Source organism: Magallana gigas, chromosome 5 (assembly GCF_963853765.1).
Source record: "Magallana gigas chromosome 5, xbMagGiga1.1, whole genome shotgun sequence".
NCBI classification, from domain to species: Eukaryota; Metazoa; Mollusca; class Bivalvia; order Ostreida; family Ostreidae; genus Magallana; species Magallana gigas.
In genome coordinates, this window is record NC_088857.1 from 3,802,886 (window position 1) to 3,826,114 (window position 23,229).

The 23,229-nt window shown below is 32.1% G+C and overlaps 1 protein-coding gene across 1 annotated transcript in view; it reads right to left on the reverse strand.

The window, feature by feature from the left end:
- LOC109619441 (hypothetical protein) overlaps positions 1 to 23,229 on the reverse strand; it is a 47,249-nt gene that overhangs the window by 3,219 nt on the left and 20,801 nt on the right. Inside the window, exons 7-10 of the mRNA XM_066086347.1 lie at positions 16,190 to 16,312; positions 15,810 to 16,022; positions 14,463 to 14,759; positions 5,564 to 5,646 (exon numbers count right to left, since the gene is read on the reverse strand). Coding sequence (XP_065942419.1) covers positions 5,564 to 5,646; positions 14,463 to 14,759; positions 15,810 to 16,022; positions 16,190 to 16,312 — 716 coding nt within the window. The remainder of the gene's footprint in view (positions 1 to 5,563; positions 5,647 to 14,462; positions 14,760 to 15,809; positions 16,023 to 16,189; positions 16,313 to 23,229) is intronic.

The following is a 23,229-nucleotide window of genomic DNA, read 5'->3' on the forward strand; positions in this document are numbered from 1 at the left end:
CATAATGTTTTGTTGTCGAAAATCAAAGTCATTGATGTCATATTTCTTATAAAAATCGGACGGAAGACCACCTCGTTGCTTGCAACGAGATCGTGTCTAGCTATTCTTTTTTTTTCTTACCGATTTTGTGCAGACGATTTTTCAGAGATGGCTCAACCGATTTCATTCAAATTTTAAAGATTAACGCAATTTTATCTGAAGTTTATCGTTTTAACCATTTTTGGAAATACAATTCCGGTCGGAAGTTATCGATTGTTTACGATTTTAAAAAGTCAATTTTGTCTGTCAGGTTTCTCAAAAACGAGTAAAGATAAAAGGCTGAAATTTTCAGAGATAATAGATCTACCGTTTTCTGGTGCACCTCGGTCAAGAGAATGTCCGCCGTCACTTCTGGTCGTCACCGGAAGGAAATTTGAAAAATTGAATTTTTCGACTTTTTTATTTCTTATTTTTATTTTTGAAATTTTAACACCTTATAGTGATCCTTTCACTGATTCAGAATATGTAATTTGTTTTAAAATCGATCAAGGCTTTCTCGAGAAATTAAGCGCCAATGTCCTGAAGCGAAAGTCCGAGTAGCTCAGTCGATAGAGTCGTGGATATGGCCAAGGCGATCCGGGTTCAAGCCCCCGAGTGCCTCAATTTTTTAAAAACTATTTTTCGCCTAGATCTACAGTTTTATCTTTGAATTGATAAGTTTGATCTAATCTATTCAAAAATCGGACGGAAGACCCACTTGTTGTTCGCAACGAGATCGTGTCTAGTTGTTATTTTTTTTTCTTACCGATTTTGTGCAGACGATTTCTCAGAGATGGCTCGATCGATTACATTTTTTCTCCGTTTTTAAAAAATACACTTCCGGTCGGAAGATATCGTCCGTTTACGATTCTAAAAAATCATTTTTGTGTGCGACGTTTCTCAAAAACGAGTAAAGATATAGGGCTGGAATTTGTCAGAGATGATAGATCTACCGTTTTTATGATGCAACACACTCAATAGAATGTCCCCCGTCACTCTCGGTCGTCACCGGAAAAAAAATGAAAAATTGAATTTCGACTTTTTTATTTTATCATTATTATTTTTTTTAATTTTTACACCTTACAGTGACCTTTTCACTGATTCAGAATATGTAATTTGTTTTAAAATCGATCAAGGCTTTCTCGAGAAATTAAGCGCCAATGTCCTGAAGCGAGAGTCCGAGTAGCTCGGTCGATAGAGTCGTGGATATGGCCAAGGCGACCCGGGATCAAGCCCTGAATGCTGCAATTTTTTTTTACTATATTTCGCTTAGATCAACGGTTTAATCTTTGAATTGATAAGTTTGATCTAATCTATTCAAAAATCGGACGGAAGACCCACTTGATGCTCGCAACGAGATCGTGTCTAGTTGTTATTTTTTTTTCTTACCGATTTTGTGCAGACGATTTCTCAGAGATGGCTCGATCGATTTCATTTTTTCTCCGTTTTTGAAAATACACTTCCGGTCGGAAGTTATCGTCCGTTTACGATTCTAAAAAGTCATTTTTGTGTGCGACGTTTCTCAAAAACGAGTAAAGATATAGGGCTGGAATTTGTCAGAGATGATAGATCTACCGTTTTTATGATGCAACACACTCAATAGAATGTCCCCCGTCACTCTCGGTCGTCACCGGAAGGAAATTTGAAAAATTAAATTTTTCGACTTTTTTATTCTTTATTATTTGTTTTTTTAATTTTTACACCTTACAGTGACCTTTTCACTGATTCAGAATATGAAATTTGTTTAAAAATCAATCGAGGCATTCTCGTCAAAGTTCTGAAGCGAGAGTCCGAGTAGATTAGTCGATAGAGTCGTGGACATGGCCCAGGCGACCCGGGTTCAAGCCTCGAGTGCCGCAATTTAAAAAAAAAAAATTTCGCTTAGATCTACGGTTTTATCTTTGAATTGATAAATTCAATCCAATCTTTCCATAAATCGGACGGAAGACCAACTCGTTGCTCGCAACGAGATCGTTTCTAGTTTAAAAAAGAAATTCTGACTTTTTTCGAAGGCTATTTCTCGTGAACTACTCAACCGATTTGCATGAAATTTACAGGACATATTAAGCATCAAACGTACTTGATATTTTATACTTCCGGTTTGAGATTTTGAGGATTAAGTGAAATTGTAAGGACCATTTTGTCCACGTAACTCCTCAAAAAGTAATTGTGATAGAAACGTGAAACTTTCAGGGATAGTAGATGAATGTCTGTAGATGATCTTATTTATTTGATATTTTGAAAAATGCGCAAAGCGCCGATGCTCGCTCGAACTTAAAACTTGGCACCAATTTTTTTTTACCAATTTTCGCACATTTTCTGCCCTAGCTTTTAATGTGTGAATAGTTTGTTAAGACATATAATGCAAAAGTTGTTCAGATTAACTAGGACTTTCGTTTGATTTCAAGAAAAAGGGTCTTGCGTCTCAAATAAAGGGCCAAAAGGGCTCTAAAGTCTTTTTATAATAACTCTTTACTGAAAAATAATTTGATATCAACTTAAGAAGCAAAAATGTTTACTGTTTAGTTGCTTATCTATACGTGACCATACTTAAGTCATATGATACGTAATTAGGAGTTTCAAGGGGTCAGATGTCCAAAACTTTGATCCTAAAAGTCTAGAAAAGAAGAAATATATTGAAAAGCATTGTAAAAGAAAAGTTGCTTAAAATAATTACTAATGATATGGGATTTAAACATTTTTTTGGTGGCTCCTAAAGGAGTTTGAGGGTCGGCCTCTAAAACACAGTTGTTCGGATATCTCTAGAACGTTTAGGAATTCCTGAATATTTGTTTAACAAAATATGTTTTTTTTCAAAACATTTCATTTGATATCAAGAAAAAGGGGCTGGTCCCTCAAACTAGGAACCAAAAGGGCTACAAAGTATTTTTATTATAACGTATTTTTAGGGATAATTTGATATTAATCATAAAACGTTAGTATTCATAATTTAAAACTGACAAATCTGTTTTAAAATCGGACGATGTATTACAGAGATAAAGGGGTTTAAAAATTGATTTTTCCAGAAATTTTGATTCCACATTTTTCGGTTAAGAAAATAGTTTTATGTTCAGAGTTCAATTAACTCGTACCTAAAATAATTCGATAATTGTCAAATCGTACTTTTTTACATTCGGATTTGTATTTGCTAAGTCGTTTTTGAAATCGATAAGGTTTGTTAATTTGTGCTTAGAATCATTCGAATTTTGTGAACTCGTACCAAGAAAAATTAGATTTTTTGGTTTTGTGTTAGTTACTTATGTTTTATGGGTTAAGAACTCTGCTTATTACAGGAACTTTTAGCTTTACTTTCGACATTAACGGATACCCACTCGTTGCTCTGTAACGAGCTTTGCTCTAGTTTTTCTTATCTTTGTTAAATATATCAAAAACTGAATATAGTTAGAAATTGTTCTTTTGCAAGCTTGAAATAAATATATTTGAATAGATTTAGTTGGAAAAAATATATTTCAAAATTATTTTTAAAGACTAAACTGAATGGGCATTTGTGCTATCTTATCCCACATCTTCCCTGTTTTCGTTCCTGTGAACATTTATGAGTAAAAAATGATAATTTGTCAATAAAGATATATTCCCTTTTATCGATTTCAACTGTATTTTTTCACAGGTTTGTGTATTTGTATTCAAATACATAAAAAAGTGATGGAAGCAATAACTTTGAACAGACTATAGTAGATCATTTGGCTACTGCAGCAAATGTGAACGTTTTGAAACCAGACGTTTTGAAAAAAAAAAACCCTCATTTGTCAATTTCCGAAACCTTATTGCGCAACTATTGGACACCCAAAAATATATTTTAAGAAATGATTTGTTTATTGTTGAAAATGTAGAAGAAGTTCGGGGAAAGAGCTTTTTTTGGTGAAAAAACGTCATATTTTACCAAATATTTGACCACCAGGACTACCAAAGAAATTTTAAAATCTTTTTACAAAATAACATGACACCCCAAATCAACCTCCAAGAGTTAAGTTTGCTCGTTAATAAGATGAAAGAGCGGTTTGAGAAAGTAAAACGTGACAGACGGACGGACGAATGGACCGACGGACGGACGAACAGAGCGGGGTAACAACAATAACGGTCTTTAGAAAATGCAGGTATAATAATATAACACATGTTTCATAAAACACAAAACCTATATTTACGGCATTCCTTGCACGAGAAAAAGAAACAATGTTTTTGTAGTTCGATCCCCAACTGAAATATCACACATAAAACATCTACACCAATTCCTTTTGTTCTTACACACAACCCGAGATATAAAATCATGTTTAAAACAGTCAAACAATTTTTTTTTCAATCCTTCAACAATCAGAAAATTAATGATACATGTATAAGCAAACATGTGCAAAAAAACTACCACAGGACAAAAGCGCCATTGATTAACGTTTGAGCATTGGATTTGTTTTTTTTTCTTTTTTTCTTTCGTTTTTTCTTTCTTTCTTTCTTTCTTTCTTTCTTTCTTTCTTTCTTTCTTTCTTTCTTTCTTTCTTTCTTTCTTTCGTGAATTCAACACAAAAGGGAAGAACCTGTGACATACTTTAATATTGTTAGCTTATTTGCAACAGTTCTATAAATAAAAGATATCTATTTAATAAACATAAAGTTTATATTTTCAGACATAAAGTCTATGTTTAGTTTTTAAGGAGTCTCGGAGGAGAATGTTTCAAACATTCGATTTCCTTTAAATTTTTTACAGTGAAATGTCAACTTATGAGTTAAATATGTGCAAAATATAAAGTAAATTGACCGGATAGTTTATTTGTTTGTTGCGCTCAAATTTTGGTCGTATGTCCGATTCATCACCGACATTTTATATAGGATTATACATGAAAATGAAGGTTTTCATTTTCAATTTCATATTAAAAAACTACAAACATACGATTTTCTTTAAATTTTCAGCGATGGAAGGTTAACGTAAAAGTAAACTTTTTGCCAAATTAAAACGAAATTGACTGAATGGTTTTTAGGCTATCCGTCCTCATAGCTTGATCCTATAAACGTGCCGTGCCAGCCATTTCACATTATAGAATTGTATAAAACAAAAGGATGTTTACGAATCAAATTTAATTTTATTTGTATTAAAAGAAAAAATACATTTCCACTCACACAGAACGTAGAAGGGTCGCGTATATGTTTTTATTTTGCAAATTAAAGTTTTGATTTTAATTATTGACGCTGAAATAGAAAATACACGACGTTAATTTTTGTCAATTGTTACGTCAGAGTCTCAACTGACTTCATCCTAAGACGTTGACTCCGACGACAATAACGTCGATTTTGAAGAAGCGGCAAAAAAAATAAAATACTTCTGACATTATACTAACGATTCATTTCACTTAAAATAATTTTTTGATAAGTAATTTTTCTGAAATAAAAACGTTACATAATAGCCTGTATCATTACATTTTACAACAGTAATGCGCAATACCCTGCGCAGAGGGCGCAAAATTTTAAACCCGCTACCGACCTTAAGACTGAAATGGTTAAACCAATAACGATGAAAAGTTGCTGAAATCAATAATACCTGCATGGAGATCTGATGGTTTTCCGCCATTTTTGTGTCGTAACTGGATCTTTTAACTCTCCTCTTTTCCCGCTCACCAACCCCTGTCAAAAAAAAAACCCAATATAAAATAAATAAATCTTGTCCAAGTCCCTTTAATTAGAATTATTTTCACAGACCCCCCTCCCCATTCTTTAACTGATATTTTAAACTCTCCTGAGACCTATCATAAGTTTTGAAGGGGTTGGGGTCATAGTTTAAACCCAGTTTTAAACTATATTCCTTTATTGTACCATCTCCAGGGACCCAGTCCAAATGTCACAATTTTGAAAATGTTAATTTAAATTTTTATATTCTCACAAAAATACTTTAAACGCTCCAAGGGCCCCAAAATTGTCCAGAAATCACACCTTAAAACTAATCATTATAAAATGTTTCCTCCTAACAACTATCTGCAAACATTAAGGCAAAAGGAACAAACTGCCAAATAATTGAAAAAGGTGTTGACAAAACAAAGTGCTCTTCAGAATTTTGAAATTCTAAAATAAAGGATTATCCGCCGAGCCCAATATCTTCTTTTTAATTCAACAAAAATAACCGGAAAAAGAACGACAAGAATTAAATTTAATAAATGTTCACTTGTGAGCTTGGTAAAAATAAATGAAGTTTTTTTTATCATGTATACATTTTTTTAGTTAGTTGTTTTACGGATCCACCGACTCTGTTTTTGCAATATTAGAAATAAACTAGATACGATCTCGTTACAAGTAACGAGTAGGTCTTCCGTTCAATTTTTTTAGACGATCCGATTAAAATATCAAAAATTTCAGAATTCCCCTCAACCACTCCCTTTCAGATAATGTATACGACTGTCAATATCCTTTACAATGCCTAACAAAGTGTTTTGCTTTTTCACATACAGTGCATAAAAAATGTAAGATATTAGTCTCGAAAATCCCTAATTACGTCATCAATTGGTGTGGCAAAGAGTTTTACAAACTGATATTGTTATAATCAACAACCTTGTTTCTATAATGCATTACAAAATCTTGATCATTTTTAAAGTATGTGTAAGAGATTTTACGAGGATACTGGTCGCTAATTAAAGGGGCCAGCCCCTTTTTCTTGGGTTAATTGGAAAGGTCTTACAAATACTAACATTTTTGGGTCTTACGCCTATTTTTTTTTAGATACTAATGATTGAATATTTTAGGGGCCAGCCCTTTATATCCTAAATGGGGACATACATTGGTGTTTTGATAGGTGGAATCGATAAAATTCTTTAATGCAAACAATTTTCTTTTCTTTATGTATAACAAAATATGTCTCCTTCTCTAGATATATTGCGTCAAAGGTTAAGTACTTTGGCACCTAAAAATCCCTAATTACGTAATAATTGGGCGTGGCAATTATTTTTTTCTGATAGATATTGGAAAGATTAACAACTTTGCCTCTATAATGCAATACAATATCTTTATCGTTTTTAAGTTATTTGTAATAAACTTTATGAGTGTCTTGGTCCCTAATTAAAGGGGCCAGCCCCTTTTTCTTGATTTCGTTGAAAAAGTCTTAAGAATATTCTCATATTTTGTTCTTACACCGATCTAAAATTGTCGTTCAGTTTTGAGATACAAATGATTGAATATTATAGGGGCCAGCCCTTTATATCCTTAATGGGGACAGACATTGGTATTTTGATTAATAGAACCGCTTAGTATCAAGAATGCAAACATTTTCTCTTCTATGATGTCTACGAAATGAAATATGTCTCCTTCTTTAGATATATTGCGTCAAAGTTTCAGTACGTTGGTCCCCAAAATCCCCTTATGACGTAATAAATGGGTTGGGCAATAATGTTTTCTGATAGATATTGTTACGATCAACAACTTTGCTTCTATAATGCATTACAAAATTTGTATCATTTTTAAGTTATTCGTAATAGAGTTTACGAGTGTCATGGCCCCTTTTTCTTGATTTTGTTGGAAAGAACTTTTGATTTGCTTCCACTTTTGTTATACATGTATATGTTTTAACAAAATATCAACTGATAAAAAAGATACAGATCAGAACGTATGAAAATTTTGAATAAAAATTCGTAACCAATTTTCGTGCACTATTTGAGGATCCTTGCATAGTAATCTCACAATCTGTAGCATTGTAGTTCTCGAGAAGCATTGTAGCATTGTAGTTCTCAAGAAAAAAAAATAAAACATTTTCCATATATATTTCATGTTAAACTTTAAAACCCGTCTTTGAGCCCCAGTATTAGTGCGGTGGTACCAGCTTTATTTATTTAGAATCTACATTATTTAAGGACATTGTTTACTCAGGGTTTGAGTTCTCGAATACGGATTGTTTAAAAGTTCAATTTCATGTGTAAAATTTGTTTTAAATACAAAAAGAATTTATGAAATGAATTATTATTGACATAACAATCGATTTTTTTTTTACTAGATTATGGATTTAGACTAAGACAAAGTTTGACTTTTAGCAAAAGAAAGGAAATTCGGACTAAATTTTTCAGATTTTGTTTTCCACTGAAATATTTTTGGTAGAACTATAATAGTTAAAGTTAAGATTTTATTTGTTAGTCAACATAGTTTTGCACATTTTTTGTTGGTTTTATTTTGCATTTTCGTATATATAATAGTATGGCACACACAACAAAAATATTGAAAAATGCTTAAAAATGATAAAAGACACCATATCTCAGAATTTTGATCATTGACCTCATATAAATTTTATTCCAGCAGAGAAAGGTCAATATACTTAGTTTAATACTATAAATGTTAAAGCATTATCATCATTCAGTTTTTTGTTATGTTGAATCAAAAATGGGTAGTAATTTGAAAACTAATAGAGGAAATTTGGACTAGAATATCTATAAAAATTGTGAATGAAAACTTAATGCTTTGTATCTATTTAATGTCACTACCATTCATAAACTGTATTTCATTTGTTAAAGAGTTAAGCCATATGTATTAATTTCACAATTAAGAAAATCTCAAAGTGTAAAATTTCTTACATGTTCAAAAAATATTCAATGGCCATTAACTCAAAAAGTAGATCATTGACCAACTTTTATAAAAGTGCAGAATTACACTACCATGTAAGGTCTATAACACACAATAGTTGGTTTTTCATTATCATCAGTGGAATTTTTTTTTCATTCTTAGTAAACGTCATCCTTAAGGATGCTTGCAAAATAATCTCACAAATTGAACTATTGTTGTTCTTGTTGTTCTCCAAAAGAAGATTTTAACATATTCCCCCCCCCCCCCCTATGTTTCTATCTTAAACTTTGAAACCCTTCTGGGGCTCCAGTACTAGATCAAGGGTCACAGCTTTATAATTTAGAATCTACACTATTTGAGAATGCTTATGTAGTAATTTGACAAACTGAAGCATTGTAGTTCTCGAGAAGAAGATTTTTGAACATTTTCCATATATACTTTAACATTAACCTTTGAAACCGTCTTGGGTCCCGAGTATTATTCCAAGGGTTACTTTTTTAATAATATTGAATCATCATTATCTACACTATCCAAGGTTGCATGCATAGTAATCTCACAAACTGTAGCATAGTTGTTCTTGAGAAGAAGATTCTTAAACATTTTTCCTATTTACTTCTATGTTAAACTTGAACCCCAAATTGGGTCCTATTATTAGTTGTTCGGGGTCACGGCTTTTACAATTTAGAATCTACAGTAGCCACGAATGCTTGTATAGTAATCCAACATACTGCTGCTCTATAGTTTTTTAGAAATGTCCCCTATATATTTCTGTTAACTTTGACCCCGTCTGGTGCCCCAGTATTAGTCTGGGGCTCACGCCATCCCCAATTTAGAATCTTCACAATTTTAAGGTTGTTTGATAAAATAATCACACAAACTGTAGGATTGTAGCTAATTATAAACATTTTCCCTATATACTTCTATGTTAAACTGTTATCGCCTTCTGGGGCCCCAGTGTAGGTTCAGGGGTCACGGTTTTTACAATTTAAAATATACACTATTTGAAGATCCTTGCATAATAATCTAATAAACTGTAACATTGTAGTTTTGAGAAGAAGGTCCCTATATACCTCTATGTTGAATTTTAAACCCACATAGGGCCCCAGTTTTGGTCCGGGGTTCACGATTTTTACATTTTAGAATCTTCACTATATATACAAGCTTTTGTATAAATATTGGCATTTTTGGTGCAGTAGCTCTTGAGAAGATTTTTAAACATTTTTGCTACGTATTTCTATGTTAAAATTGAACCCCGCCTGGTGCGTCAGTTTTGATCCGGAGTCACAACTTTTACAATTAAGAATTTTCACTATATATACTTGCTAATGTGTAAATATTGGAATTTCTGGTGCAATGGTTTTTGAGGAGAAGATTTTTTAAGACACACACCCTATATTCACTGTTTCGCAATTATCTCCCCTTTAAAAAAGGTTTAGTCCTTTATTTTAACAATTGAGAATCCCCTTCCCATTAGAATGCTTCGTACCATGTTTGGTCAAATTTGGCCCAGTGGTATTAGAGAAGAAGTAAAAAATGTGAAAAGTTTACAGACGGACAAACGAACTGAGGGTCGACGGACAGCAGGTGATCAGAAAAACTCACTTGAACTTTCGGTTCATGTGAGCTAAAGAGCATTCTATGCTTATTTTTTAGTCAGTTGATTCTAATGCTATTTGCATAATCAACTCAGTCAAGAATCATCAGAATTAATTTTATTTTTCGCCCACCCAATGAGTAACAAAAACTAGTGAAAACTTTGGATAACATTAAAAAATTTGTCAAAAAAAATAGCAGAGTTGGTTATGGTTATTCAAAACTGTCATTGTATTTTTTTACACACAAGCACGCGCACACACACACACACACACACACACACACACAAAGTATTTTCTCAGTAACACTAACAAGCAACACTAACTGCAAAACGTAAGCGCTGCTTTCATTTCTTAAATCTTCAGACGTTTTACAGTCGTTAAATTAAGACGTATTTTTACGTTACCTAGTGATAACGTAAACAATAATAATAAACAACAACAATAAAATAAATTCCAGATTACCGATGTCCGACAGCATGATGATATTGAAGTTTTAAACTTAAAAAAATCGGCAACTCTCCTAAATTTACTTGTTTAGTTGTTTATCGTCCACCATGCTCTAAATCTGAATGGTTTGAACATTTTGAAAAACATGTGGAGTCATTAACTACTACTAACAACAACGTAATAATTATGGGCGATTTTAATGTTGATGAAAATAAAAACTCAAATCTAAAAAAAGTTATGGAAACGCATGGGTTATCTCTAATAATAAAAGAGGCCACCCGAGTAACAAAAGATTCCAGCACCCTCATTGACCATATCTATGTGTCCGAACCTTGGGATATGTGCAAATCCGACGTAATACGTATGGATATAAGTGACCACAATTTAGTTTTATGGTACGAGGGAAAATAAAATGTGGTACCAATTGTCATGTTAATATAAAATTTCGCAGTTTCCGGAATTCAGATGATGACCAATTCCATAAAGATCTCCGCGCAGTAGAGTGGAATGAAATTAAGAAAGACAAACATATACCCTTTAAAAAACGGAGAATAAATGTCATTTCAGAGGAGTGGATAACTGATGAAATTTTGAATGAAATTCACAATCGAAAATATCTACACGAAAGAGCCTTACGATCCAAATCAGCGGACGACTGGAAACTTTACAAAGCCAGTAGAAATCGTGTCACCCTCAAGATTGGAGAAGCGAAACGGGATTTTTTTGAAGAAGCAATCGAACAGTGTAACAATCGTCCAAAGACATGTGGTCGCGGATAAAACGGTTTTTACCATCGAAATGAAATTCGACATTATGTTCACAATTACAAACTGAAAGCGGTACTATAAAATTTTTTTTAACCATGGCTAATTGATTTAATGATTTCTTCTGCAGCATAGGACATGACATTGGTAAACAATTTGATTCCTCTTTACCAGATGTTGAACAACTTAAACCACCAGGTTAATTAAAAATTCCAGAAATTTCAATTGAGTTTATTGCAAATGAAATTATCAAAATGACAGCATCAAAGGCCACACGTATTGATGGATTGTCGGTAAAACTGTTAAAGTTGTCATTTAATCATATCGGTGATATTTTACATTTTATATTTAATGAGTCTATATCTTTATGCAAAATGCTAGAGTAGTTCCATTGTACAAAGCGGGTGATGACAATTACAGACCTGTGTCTATTTTGCCAGTTATTAGCAAAAGTATTGAACGTCATGTTTTCAATTCGTTTTATGAATATTTATCCATGAATAATTTGATTAACAAAAGTCAATCTGGTTTTCGACCAAGTCATTCATGTGAAACTGCGCTTAATGTCTCACAGATAAGTGGTTAAAAAATATGGATGATGGTAAACTTACTGTAGTTTTGTTTATTGACCTGCGCAAGGCTTTTGATACAGTCAATCATAATGTGCTTTTACACAAGCTTGCGTCTTTTGGAATTTGTCAAAATATTTTCAATTGGTTTCAGTCTTATCTTACAAATCGAAAGCAATATGTTAGATGGAGAGGTGTGTTATCTAATGAAAAAGATATATCTTTAGGAGTCCCTCAGGGGTCAATTTTAGGACCATTATGTTTTATTCTGTATATAAATGACTGTTCAAGACGTCTAAAACACTCTTCGGTTACAATGTATGCAGACGACACATCACAGGACGTAAGTGGCAAATCTATAGATACAACAGAAGAAAAAACTCCAAGAAGACCTCGAGCTAGGTACGGAATGGATGATTAAAAATAAACTTAGTATAAATATTCAAAAGACGCAGTGTATGCTTAATGACACATCCAAAAGGTTGAAAAAATGTAGAAATTTGAACATAAATTTTAGTGGTGTGCAAATTGAATTTGTGAAACATGCTAAATTATTTGGGGTTTATATAAATAATACCTTACCCTGGAATGCTCACATCGATTTTATTTCAAAGAAAATTTTAGGAAAACTTGCTGTGTTAAGGAGAGGGAGCTATTTAATGGCACCAAATGCATTACAGAAGATTTTTAATAGCATTTTGTTTCCACATTTTACTTATTGTTGTACTGTCTTCTGTAATGTAAACAACCAACTGTATTTAGATAAGTTGTTAAAACTGCAAGAAAAGGCCGCCAGAATATTGTTAAATGTACGTGATATTTTAACTCCAACTAGGTTTTTATTTTCTTTTTTTATGTTTAGACAAGTGATCTTTTTGTACAAGGTTTTACACAACCAAATGCCCGCTTAATTATCTTAGTGTGTTTCGATATACAAGAGATGTTAATTGTCGCCAAACCAGATCAAATGATTTTATATCAAACCTTTTATATTTACCACGTCCCAAATCAGAAAACTACAGACGTTCCTATAGTTACTCGTCGGCATTTCTTTGGTACAAACTTTCCCAAAATATCATAAACTCTACTTCAGTAAGTAATCTTAAATCTGTATCTTCGGAGGCATTTTCAACAGAGCTAATATTTAGCTATTATAGACCTTTTATAACTCACTTTTTGATACATGTATATTGTAACAGTAACATGAATACAATGCTACAGATTGTGAGATTACTATGCAAGGATCCTCAAATTGTGCACGAAAATTGGGTACGAATTTTTATTCAAAAATTTCATACGTTCTGATCTGTATCTTTTTATCAGTTGATATTTTATTACAACATATATGAAAAAAGTGGTAGAGAATCAAAAGTTCTTTCCAATAAAATCAAGAAAAAGGGGCTGGCCCCTTTATATAGGGGCGAAGACACTCGTAAACTCTATTACGAATAACTTGAACATGATAAAATTTTTGTAATGCATTATAGAAGCAAAGTTGTTGATTGTAACAATATCTATCAAGTCAAATCATTGCCACGCCCATTTATAACGTATGTAGCCAGTGGTCGAAATAAGCCAAGCTTGGGTCGTTGTTATATATTTATTAATACATAATAAACCTGAAATTTCGTAATTAAACAAATAACACAGAATAGACACAAATGACAAGACAATTAGACACAGACAAACATACACATTAGACAACGAAATGAAACAGTAATATTATAATTTAGAATGACTTTAATTTATTACATTAAGTCTTACCGGGACACACAATCCTTATGCTTAAGTATATTGCTATACAGCTATAGTTCTGACCCGTTCAAGGGCTAGGCGGAGAGTGCCAGTCCGGTATAAGATTTTGGCGGGGAAGGGTGCATGCAGAGTTAGTCATGTGACCCTATTGTCCAGTCTTGTCATTGTCCACGTTACATATATTAAACTCTCATACAATCATACACTCTAAACACGTATACCAATCAAACACGCTAGCGTTGTAATTTAATATACACATTATATACCTCGTTACACGTAATTAGGGATTTTTAGGGCCAAAGTACTTAAACTTTGACGCAATATATCCAGTCTTTTACACATATCTTAAAAACGATCAAGATTTTGTAATGCATTATAGAAACAAAGTTGCTGCTCGTATCAATATCAGTTTGTAAAACTCATTGCAACACCCATTGATGACGTAATTAGGGATTTTAGGGGACTTAAATCTTTAATGTGCTGTATGTGAAAAAGCAAAAAACTTTGTTAAGCATTTTAAAGGATATTGACAATCGTATACATTATCTGAAAGGGAGTGGTTGAGGGGGAATTCTGAAATTTTATTGATATTTTAATCGTATCATTTAAATATTGAACGGAAGACCTACTCGTTACTCGTAACGAGATCTAGTTGATATTCTTTTATATTAATTGATTCAATAAAAGTTAATTTCGAAATGTCATAACGTTTTGAAAACGTAACAATTAAATTTATGATTATCTGAAATTTGATAAAATGACTTGTTTTTACCTACCCTTTGCTTTTTCTAGATGAATAGTTTCTTTGTGAATAATGAAAAAGTCGATGTTTAGCTTCCTTAGCTTGAGACGGTCTTGCTCCTTCAAAGCAAACATTTTCAAAATGTAAACATCCTTTAGTGCGAGAGAAAGTAAAAAACTTTCCGAATGTTCAATGCTTTTAAGCAGGATGTCCTCTTCTTTACAATCAACAATAGCAGCCACTGTCTTTATGACATCTTGAAGATACTCTTTGGTGTAACGAGACAGGTCTCCTTGTACATGGAATTGTACGTCTACGTATCCATTAACTGCTTTTGGAATGGAATAAGAAGTGTTTATGAAAAGATATTTATAGTTTGGTATAAAACTTAATGAGAGTTAGAAACAATCGCAACAACTGATAGGGATATATATAAAAGCAGTAAGACTAAAAACCAATACTGCTTACTTTATTGTTATATATTTAAATGCAGTTATCAAGAGATTTCGTTTTAAAAATTCACCTATCTAACAAATTATATTATATTTACATCTCCCAAGTATTATTCCCTCTATTTCTTACGGAAACTTATAGTTAATTCATAGCTCTATAGAAACAGCCAGACTGAAATCTACACGCCCCATTTATCGATTGGTCGAAATCTACAGCGGCTGATACTGACAAGAAAATGACAGGAGAGATATCGACACGCCCTGTTTATCGATTGGTCCAAACCTATAACGACCTAGGAAAAAGCATGGACTGCACGAAATAATCATGACGATATCAGACTCAAAGTCTCACAGGAGACAATTTGGCTGTTTCTTTTAGCTAACTTATTTACGTACATCAACAGTAATTTAGTGAATTTTACTTGCTTTTCCTAATCAATTTATCGATTAGCTTAAAGAAAGATGTTAATATAAACAATAAAATGCTTTCTTTGATGATTCAATCGGGTTATGAAGGTAGTGATCATTGCAGAAAAAATTTACATAACCCGCGTTAGCGGGTTATGTATTTTTTCTGCAATGTCACTACCTTCATATCCCGAATGATTTACCAAAGAAAGCATTTTATTGTTTGAATAACTACAGTTAGCTTGAAATTGAAATTGTAAAAATTATGATTATACTAGATTTCATTAGTAATAAATAATTTAAAATTTAATTATCACATGCAATTAAACACTCCAGTTATATACGTAGGTGTATTGAAATGCGTGGTTAATTAACTTTCGTTATTTTTTTTTATTTCTTTTGAGACAAGAAGACTTATATAGATTATAAAGTTGGTTTTTTATAGATGTAAGGTATGTCATACCATTTTGATATATATTGAATATATTTGTATAATCTACTTTATCAACGGAAATCTTCACCTGAGCGTTTTTCAAAAAAGCACAGTGCCTCCTGTTTTTCTGCATAATCTTTACATTTGTCATACAATTCTAAGCATCTTGTCTCCCTGCACAAGAATTGCATAAAAATAACGTCCGTTGGTGTAAATAGTTTTTCATCTTGTAGAATCTTTAAACAGTCCATTGCAGATTTTGCATCCAAAACAGAGTTTTTAAGTTTTACTTTGTTAGAGCCTGTAAAAATACATAAATATGAAATATAAAAACCAATTTTTGCTAAACAATGTTTTTTTTACAGTACTACCTTTAATATGCTTTCTTAACCCATAAGAGTGTAAAAAATTAATTGCTCATTAAAGAATGAACCATAAATGATACTCAAGTGAATAATAATCACTTACTGGTTAACAAAAACTTCAGGGTTTCCACTTTTTGACAAGGAAACTGTTCGGCCAGAATGTTATTCAGTTTCATAAACCTTACACTGGCATTAAGATCGGTGTACACTGTATTTCTCACAGTATCTAATAAATGATCAGAAAAAGGTGTAAATAAGTATAAGCAAATGAAGTAAAAAATATGAAATCAATGTTTCAAATGAAGACTGATTTTGGAATAAAATGTGTTATTAACCATGATTTGTTGCAACCACTACTGAAATAAAACCACCATTGAAATAAATTATTTCAATAGAATAGATTCAATATAAGAATCACTTTTCAACCACTTTTGAAATACCACCACTATTGAAATAAGGATTTTAATAGTGGCTAGGGATGTATTTCCTTATTAATTATTCATTAATAATTCATTGTAAGAATCACCTTGCAACCACTGTTGAAATGGGACCGTTATTAGTAGTAGTTCGGGGGAAAATTGTATAAATATGACTCTGTAACCACCATAGTAACACATGTCGATAAAATGTATATCTCTTTTCATTTGTTAAAAAAATGCAAAAGATACTTTCTTTTACGAACTTTCTAAATACACGATTTAAGTAATATAGACTCGCATTTTATACTAAAAGAGAATGAAACTTAAATAATAAAATCAGTGATAGAAATTTCACTGTTTTGAAGAAAACTTACAGGTATAACGAGTTCTCGCAGATTTACCTATGTATAATGTATAATACATGTTTTCTTGTTTTATAGATATATCATGTTTTATGACAATTGTTAATTTTTTGTATAAGGGCTTGAACCAAGTAAGATGCAAGAAGTTTTGTTCAAATCCATATTATATTATATATAAAATTAAATATGTTAAAACCATATAAAATTATATAATAATTATGTAATCCTCCGCTTTCACTCAAAGTGGTAGATATTGGATTGAATCTGTCAGTCCGTCTGACTGATTATCTGTTTATCATTCTGTTTTATGTAACACTTCGTTTGCCACTATAAAACATATTATTGCAAAAGGGGCGTATTTCGTTATACGAATCAGTTAATAACCAGTTTTGAAATACAACTAATTTTGAAATAAATTATTTCAAAAGTGGTTGGTGATGTGTTTCAATACAACCACTATTTAAAAAAATTATTTTAATAGTGGTTAGGGATGTGTTTGATTACAACCACTATTAAAAATGAATTATTTTAATAGTGATTGGGGATACGTTTCATTACAACCACTATTAATATCCATTATTTCAATAGAAGTTAGGGATACGTTTCATTACAACCACTATTGAAATAAGACATTTCAAAATGTAACCATTCTTAAAATACAATCTTAATTGTAAAAAATATTTTCCCATGAATGTCGGGGATATAGATTTGCGTTTGTCTGTCCGTATGCCTTTTTCTTCGTCTATCATGACGTCTGTGTCTAACACTTTGGTTTCCGATTGATATTGGGTGTGCGAAACCTGGCGATATAAATGTGAATCAAAGTACATCGTAAATAAGGAGGAAGTCTTCTTGTTATACGACATACTTCTAATATTAAAATCCCCTTACCATATATCACCCAGAAACGAAAGTGTTAAACACAGATGGAATAATACATATAGCTAGAGCAAAGCTCGTTTCATAGCAACGATTGGGCCTTCCGTTAATGTCGAAAGTAAAGCAAGAAGTTTCTCTAAAAAGCAGAGCTCTTAAACCAATAAACATGAGTAACTAAAAAAAAAGACAAGAAAATAAATCTTGGTACGAGTTAACAAAATCCGAATGATTCTCGGTACGAATCAACAAAAAAAATCTTATGGATTTCAAGAACGACTTAGCAAAAAAAATCCGAATGTGCTTTAGTACCATTTATTAATGATCGAATTATTTTAACTTTGAACATAGCACCTTTTTCATATATGAATTCAAGTTTTAAACCACAATGTCTCTGTAATGCATCGTCCGATTTTAAAACGGATTTCAGTTGTAAATTAAGCACCAAGATTGATAACATATTACGGCTCATGAAAGAGTTATTATAAAAATACTTTGTAGCCCTCCTTGTCCCTAATTTGAGGGACAGACCCTTTTTCTTGATAACAAGTAAAAGGTCTCGCTAATATAAATATATTTTGTTAAACAAGTGTTCACGAATTGGTAACCGTTCTAAAGATATCTGAACAACTGTGTTTTAGGGGCCGACCCTTAAACTGCTTACCGGGGACACCAACAATATTTTTTTAGGTAGAATATTGTTGAGAACATTATTCTAAGCATTTTTTGTTCTACAATGCTTTTCAAAATATATCTCTTTTACTTGATATTAACGATCAAAGTTTTAGATTTCTGTCCACTTGGAACCCCCCATTACGTAACATATGACTTAGGTTTGATACTGTATAGATAAACATCTGCACAGTGAACATTTTTGCTTCTATAATTAATAACAAATAATTGTTCAGTAAAGAGTTATCATAAAAAGACTTTAGAGCCCTCTTGTCCCTCTATTTGAGGGCGGAGCCCCTTTTTTCTTGATATCAGATGAAAGCCCATTTAAATAGAAACAACGTCTGCATTACATGTCTTAACAAAATGTTTTTACATTAAACGATATTACAGAAAATGTGCAAAAATTTCGTGAAAAAAAATTTATGCTTATTTTCATGTTCAGGCGAGCTTCAAGGCCTTGTGCAATTGTCATAACTGGAAGTATGTGATATATTTACAGACATTCTTCTACAATCCCTGAAAATTTCAATCTTATATCTTGATTAGTTTTAGGAGGAGATGCGTGGAAAAATGACCCTTAAGGAAAAAAAAATCGTCAATATCAAAAACTGGAAGTGACGTCATCGTTTGAAAATTTCAGTATATGTAGCGCCAATAATGCTCTATCAATCATGAAAATTTTATGCAAATCGGTTGAACAGTTTTTTGAGAATAAACGCTCCAAGAGAAAACAAGTATTCCTTTTAAAGGAATGATCGGCATGAAATACCATTGGTCAACTCTGTAAATATAATATACGCTACATGCATTAAACCATTATTAGATTAGTAAATAAAATTAGTAAATTAGTAAATTATAACACCGTTTTAATGATTTCCAAAATGGCAAGGCATGAATGAACTTTACACTTAGTAGGCGAATCATACTTCCTACTAATATTCTAACGCATATGTGAAAAAAAAAGTGATTTGAATCATTATGTATGTAACCCTATAAATGTTTTATTTTCGGGGTAAAATGATACGAGTAACGTTTATAGTAATCTACGTCTAATTATAGATTTAAATAAGGTTGTCATTGCATAGTAAATAAAATAGTGCAAGGCGCAATGCGAGCGCAAATAGTTAAATTTGCTGGATTCCTCATATGGACACAACTGTGATCGGCCGAAGCCGATCACAAAAACCCCGTAGAATAACAAGAGGGTCTTCCGTTGGAAACAGAAGACCCTGATAATGACAAACATCCCAACCACTATTGACATATTTTATTGCAATAGTGGTTGTAATGAAATGCATCCCAAACCACTATTATAATTATTTATTTCAATATGTTTCTACTTAAACACATCCCCAATCATAGCTGCAGATCTGTAGCTCTCTGGATGAAAAAATTCGGATAGACAAACCAGAGAGCTTCAGTTCCAAGCGTTGTAAAATCCTCCGATTTACGCCGCCGTTTTTGTGTCGCTCGCTTCGGGAATTATATCCGACTTTAAAAGCATTCAACCGCCTAAAAAATTAGATTTATAAATTAAACATATAGTTTACCCTAACTCTGCTAACTTTGTTTTCCTTTCAATGGTTCACAACGGCCATCCTTCGCCTTGGAATGTCATCGTTTTAAAAAACTCGCCTTATGACAACCATGTTTACCTAGTAGCGAGATCTCGGGTGCGTCTATTTATCCAAATGGACCCAAATGAACCCAAATTCAAGCGGAAAACAATTATAATAAAATCCTCATAATTTAGGGAAATTTGGAAAAATAAAAGCCGAAGGTCCATAACAATAATTAAAATTATTTTAAAAAGTTGTTTTATTTTTATATAATATATATATTTATATTATTTGAATATAATTACATACATTATATACTTTTACAAATCGAGATAAAATGCTCATCTTTATTTTTCAAAAACAATTTTTAAAGATATACTGAAATAATTTTAATTATTGTTTTGGACCTTCGGCTTTTATTTTTCCAAATTTCCCTAAATTATGAGGATTTTATTATAATTGTTTTCCGCTTGAATCGCCATTTGGGTCGCCATTTGGGTCTTTATTTTTCTTAATAACGGGTAACAACCCCATGAAATGACTAAAACAAGTGATAATATTAGTAATAAGGATTTTATTATAATTGTTTTCCACTTTAATCGCCATTTGGGTTCATTTGGGTCCATTTGGGTAAATAGACGCACCCGAGATCAAACATGGTTGTCATAAGGCGAGTTTTTTAAAACGATGACATTCCAAGGCGAAGGATGGCCGTTGTGAACCATTGAAAGGAAAACAAAGTTAGCAGAGTTAGGGTAAACTATATGTTTAATTTATAAATCCAATTTTTTAGGCGGTTGAATGCTTTTGATCATGAAGTCGGATATAATTCCCGAAGCGAGCGACACAAAAACGGCGGCGTAAATCGGAGGATTTTACAACGCTTGGAACTGTAGCTCTCTGGTTTGTCTATCCGAATTTTTTCAACCAGAGAGCTACAGATCTGCAGCTACCCCAATCACTATTGAAATACTGTTGCAAAGGAATTCTTAGAATGAAATAAACCCCTAACTACCATTTTTAAAATAATATCTCTTGATAGTGGTAAACGAAATGATATATACCGATAGAATTATAGTGGGAAATACAGTCAGACGGACTGACAGACCTATTTCAATCTCTACAACTTTGAGTGAAAGCGGAGGACAAAATATATTTCATTATTATGTCTCCTGTCAGTTTATCTCTATATATTCAATACTCATCTATTTTTGCATAGTATACAAAGGGTTTATATAGCGTTAACATTATACCGAAATAGAGCACGGCAAACGTTAACAACGAAAATCTTACAAGAGCCGACAGCGGGTTTCGAGCTCATTACCCTAAATCATTACGCCCAACGCGCTACCGTGACGCAACACCAGCGGTTTTTCTATACACAGAACGTAGATACATGCAATTGATATCAAGCAATGAAATGTATCAATTTTTCCAAAATCGTCTCATTATTGACGGGAGGTTTGAAGTTAAAGTTTTGTTTTGAACTTATTGATTAATCATTTTACAAAGAATTTGTACATGAGAACCACGAAAACGCTTTTTTAAATGACGCTTGAAAAAGAATGTACAAGAAAAAAAATCAACACCTCGAGGTTTCTCGGTAAGGTCAATCGTGTCTCATTCTAAGAAATAACAAACGTTTGTTGATTTTTTTTTGCTATAGTGTAGCAACTTGTTAATAAAATAATCAATCAAATCAATTGATTAATATGAAAGAGCAAACGTTTGCTTTTCCGATGGTTATTAAAAATATTTTTAGGGACTACACAACACTCAAACGTCACAGCTACTTTTAGCGAGGCACATCAGTATACAACAGTCAGCATTATAATAACAACAGTGTTATGTTGTGTAATCATCTTCACTATTAACGTTTTGTTATCCTTTAGTATAAAATGCGAGTGTATGATAACTTTATGTATGTTGGTATGTATTTAGAACAATTTGATAAAAATAGTATTTCTTGCATTCTACATTTAAAAATGAATACATCTTTTCCACATGTGTTAATTTAGTGGTTTAATATTAAATTTATTCACAACTACTACTTGATAACTACATGATAATCTCATTAACGGTGTATATCAATAGTGGTGTCAATGATTCTTATAATGATATACATCCCCAACCACTATTGAAATAATGTTTTTCAATAGTGCTTGTATTTCAATGGTAATTGCAAAGTGCCTCTGATAATAAAATTCACTCCCAACAACTAATGAAATAATTTATTTCAACAATGATCTCTCCTTCCCTTTACCGTCGTTTGATGGAAATGATCAATCAATTAACACCATATAAACAATATTTTACATGATAATGTATGCATTTCTGAGTATTATCTACGTCTGGGGTATTATATTGACGTTTACATGTAACTTTTCTTTGTAAGGGTTTGAAACAATTTCATTTGATGAAAGTCATACAAAATGTCAATAAAGAGGTTTAAAGCTGCTTGGTCCGATTTTATATCAAATTTTGTGCACGCTTTTAAACGATGGCTATGCTTAGTATATGTATAATAATAGACATTGCAGTTGTTTTACCCGTCAATTATGCCAAATTTCAATGAAGAAAATACGTACAATATTTGCTAACAAAACAAATAACATTAAAAAGTACCTCGTTATTTCGCCTCATGTTAAATTTCACCCCTGACGACGAGACTGGTATAGTTGTATTACGAATTTGACATCGCTTTAAATAAAGGTCGGAATGATCAGACAATTTACAAATAAACATGTGTACGTTTTGTTCGCTAATATTTCTATAGTCTGCTTTCTTTACAATCGATGCATAGCATGCGGGTTGAATAACCCCAATCATTCGGGGGACGAAACCAAGCGGTTTCCTTTTCTAAACATTCCCGTGATGCATTTTGGTTTGTTTTTTCGTTTGCCCAAAGAGAAATTATTTTTATTTACTTTGAATATTTCTAACTTTGAAAGGAGACTGATTCTGCTGGTGTAAATAGGAGAAAATCCATAACTTTCTAAGATAAATGATTTGTATGAAAAAAAAATTGATACTGTTATTACCAAAAAATGGGACCAAGCAGCTTTAACTAGAATGGGTTTACAATAGAGGTTTACCCTATTTTCTAAATAATGCCGCATACCACTTGCTCGTTTAAATAAATACATTTAATAAGCAATTAAACACATATATTTAAATATATTCCAAGATTTGTCAAAGGATGCATTTGTGTATCTCGAAGTCTGTCAATGAAAACATATAACTGTGACCTAT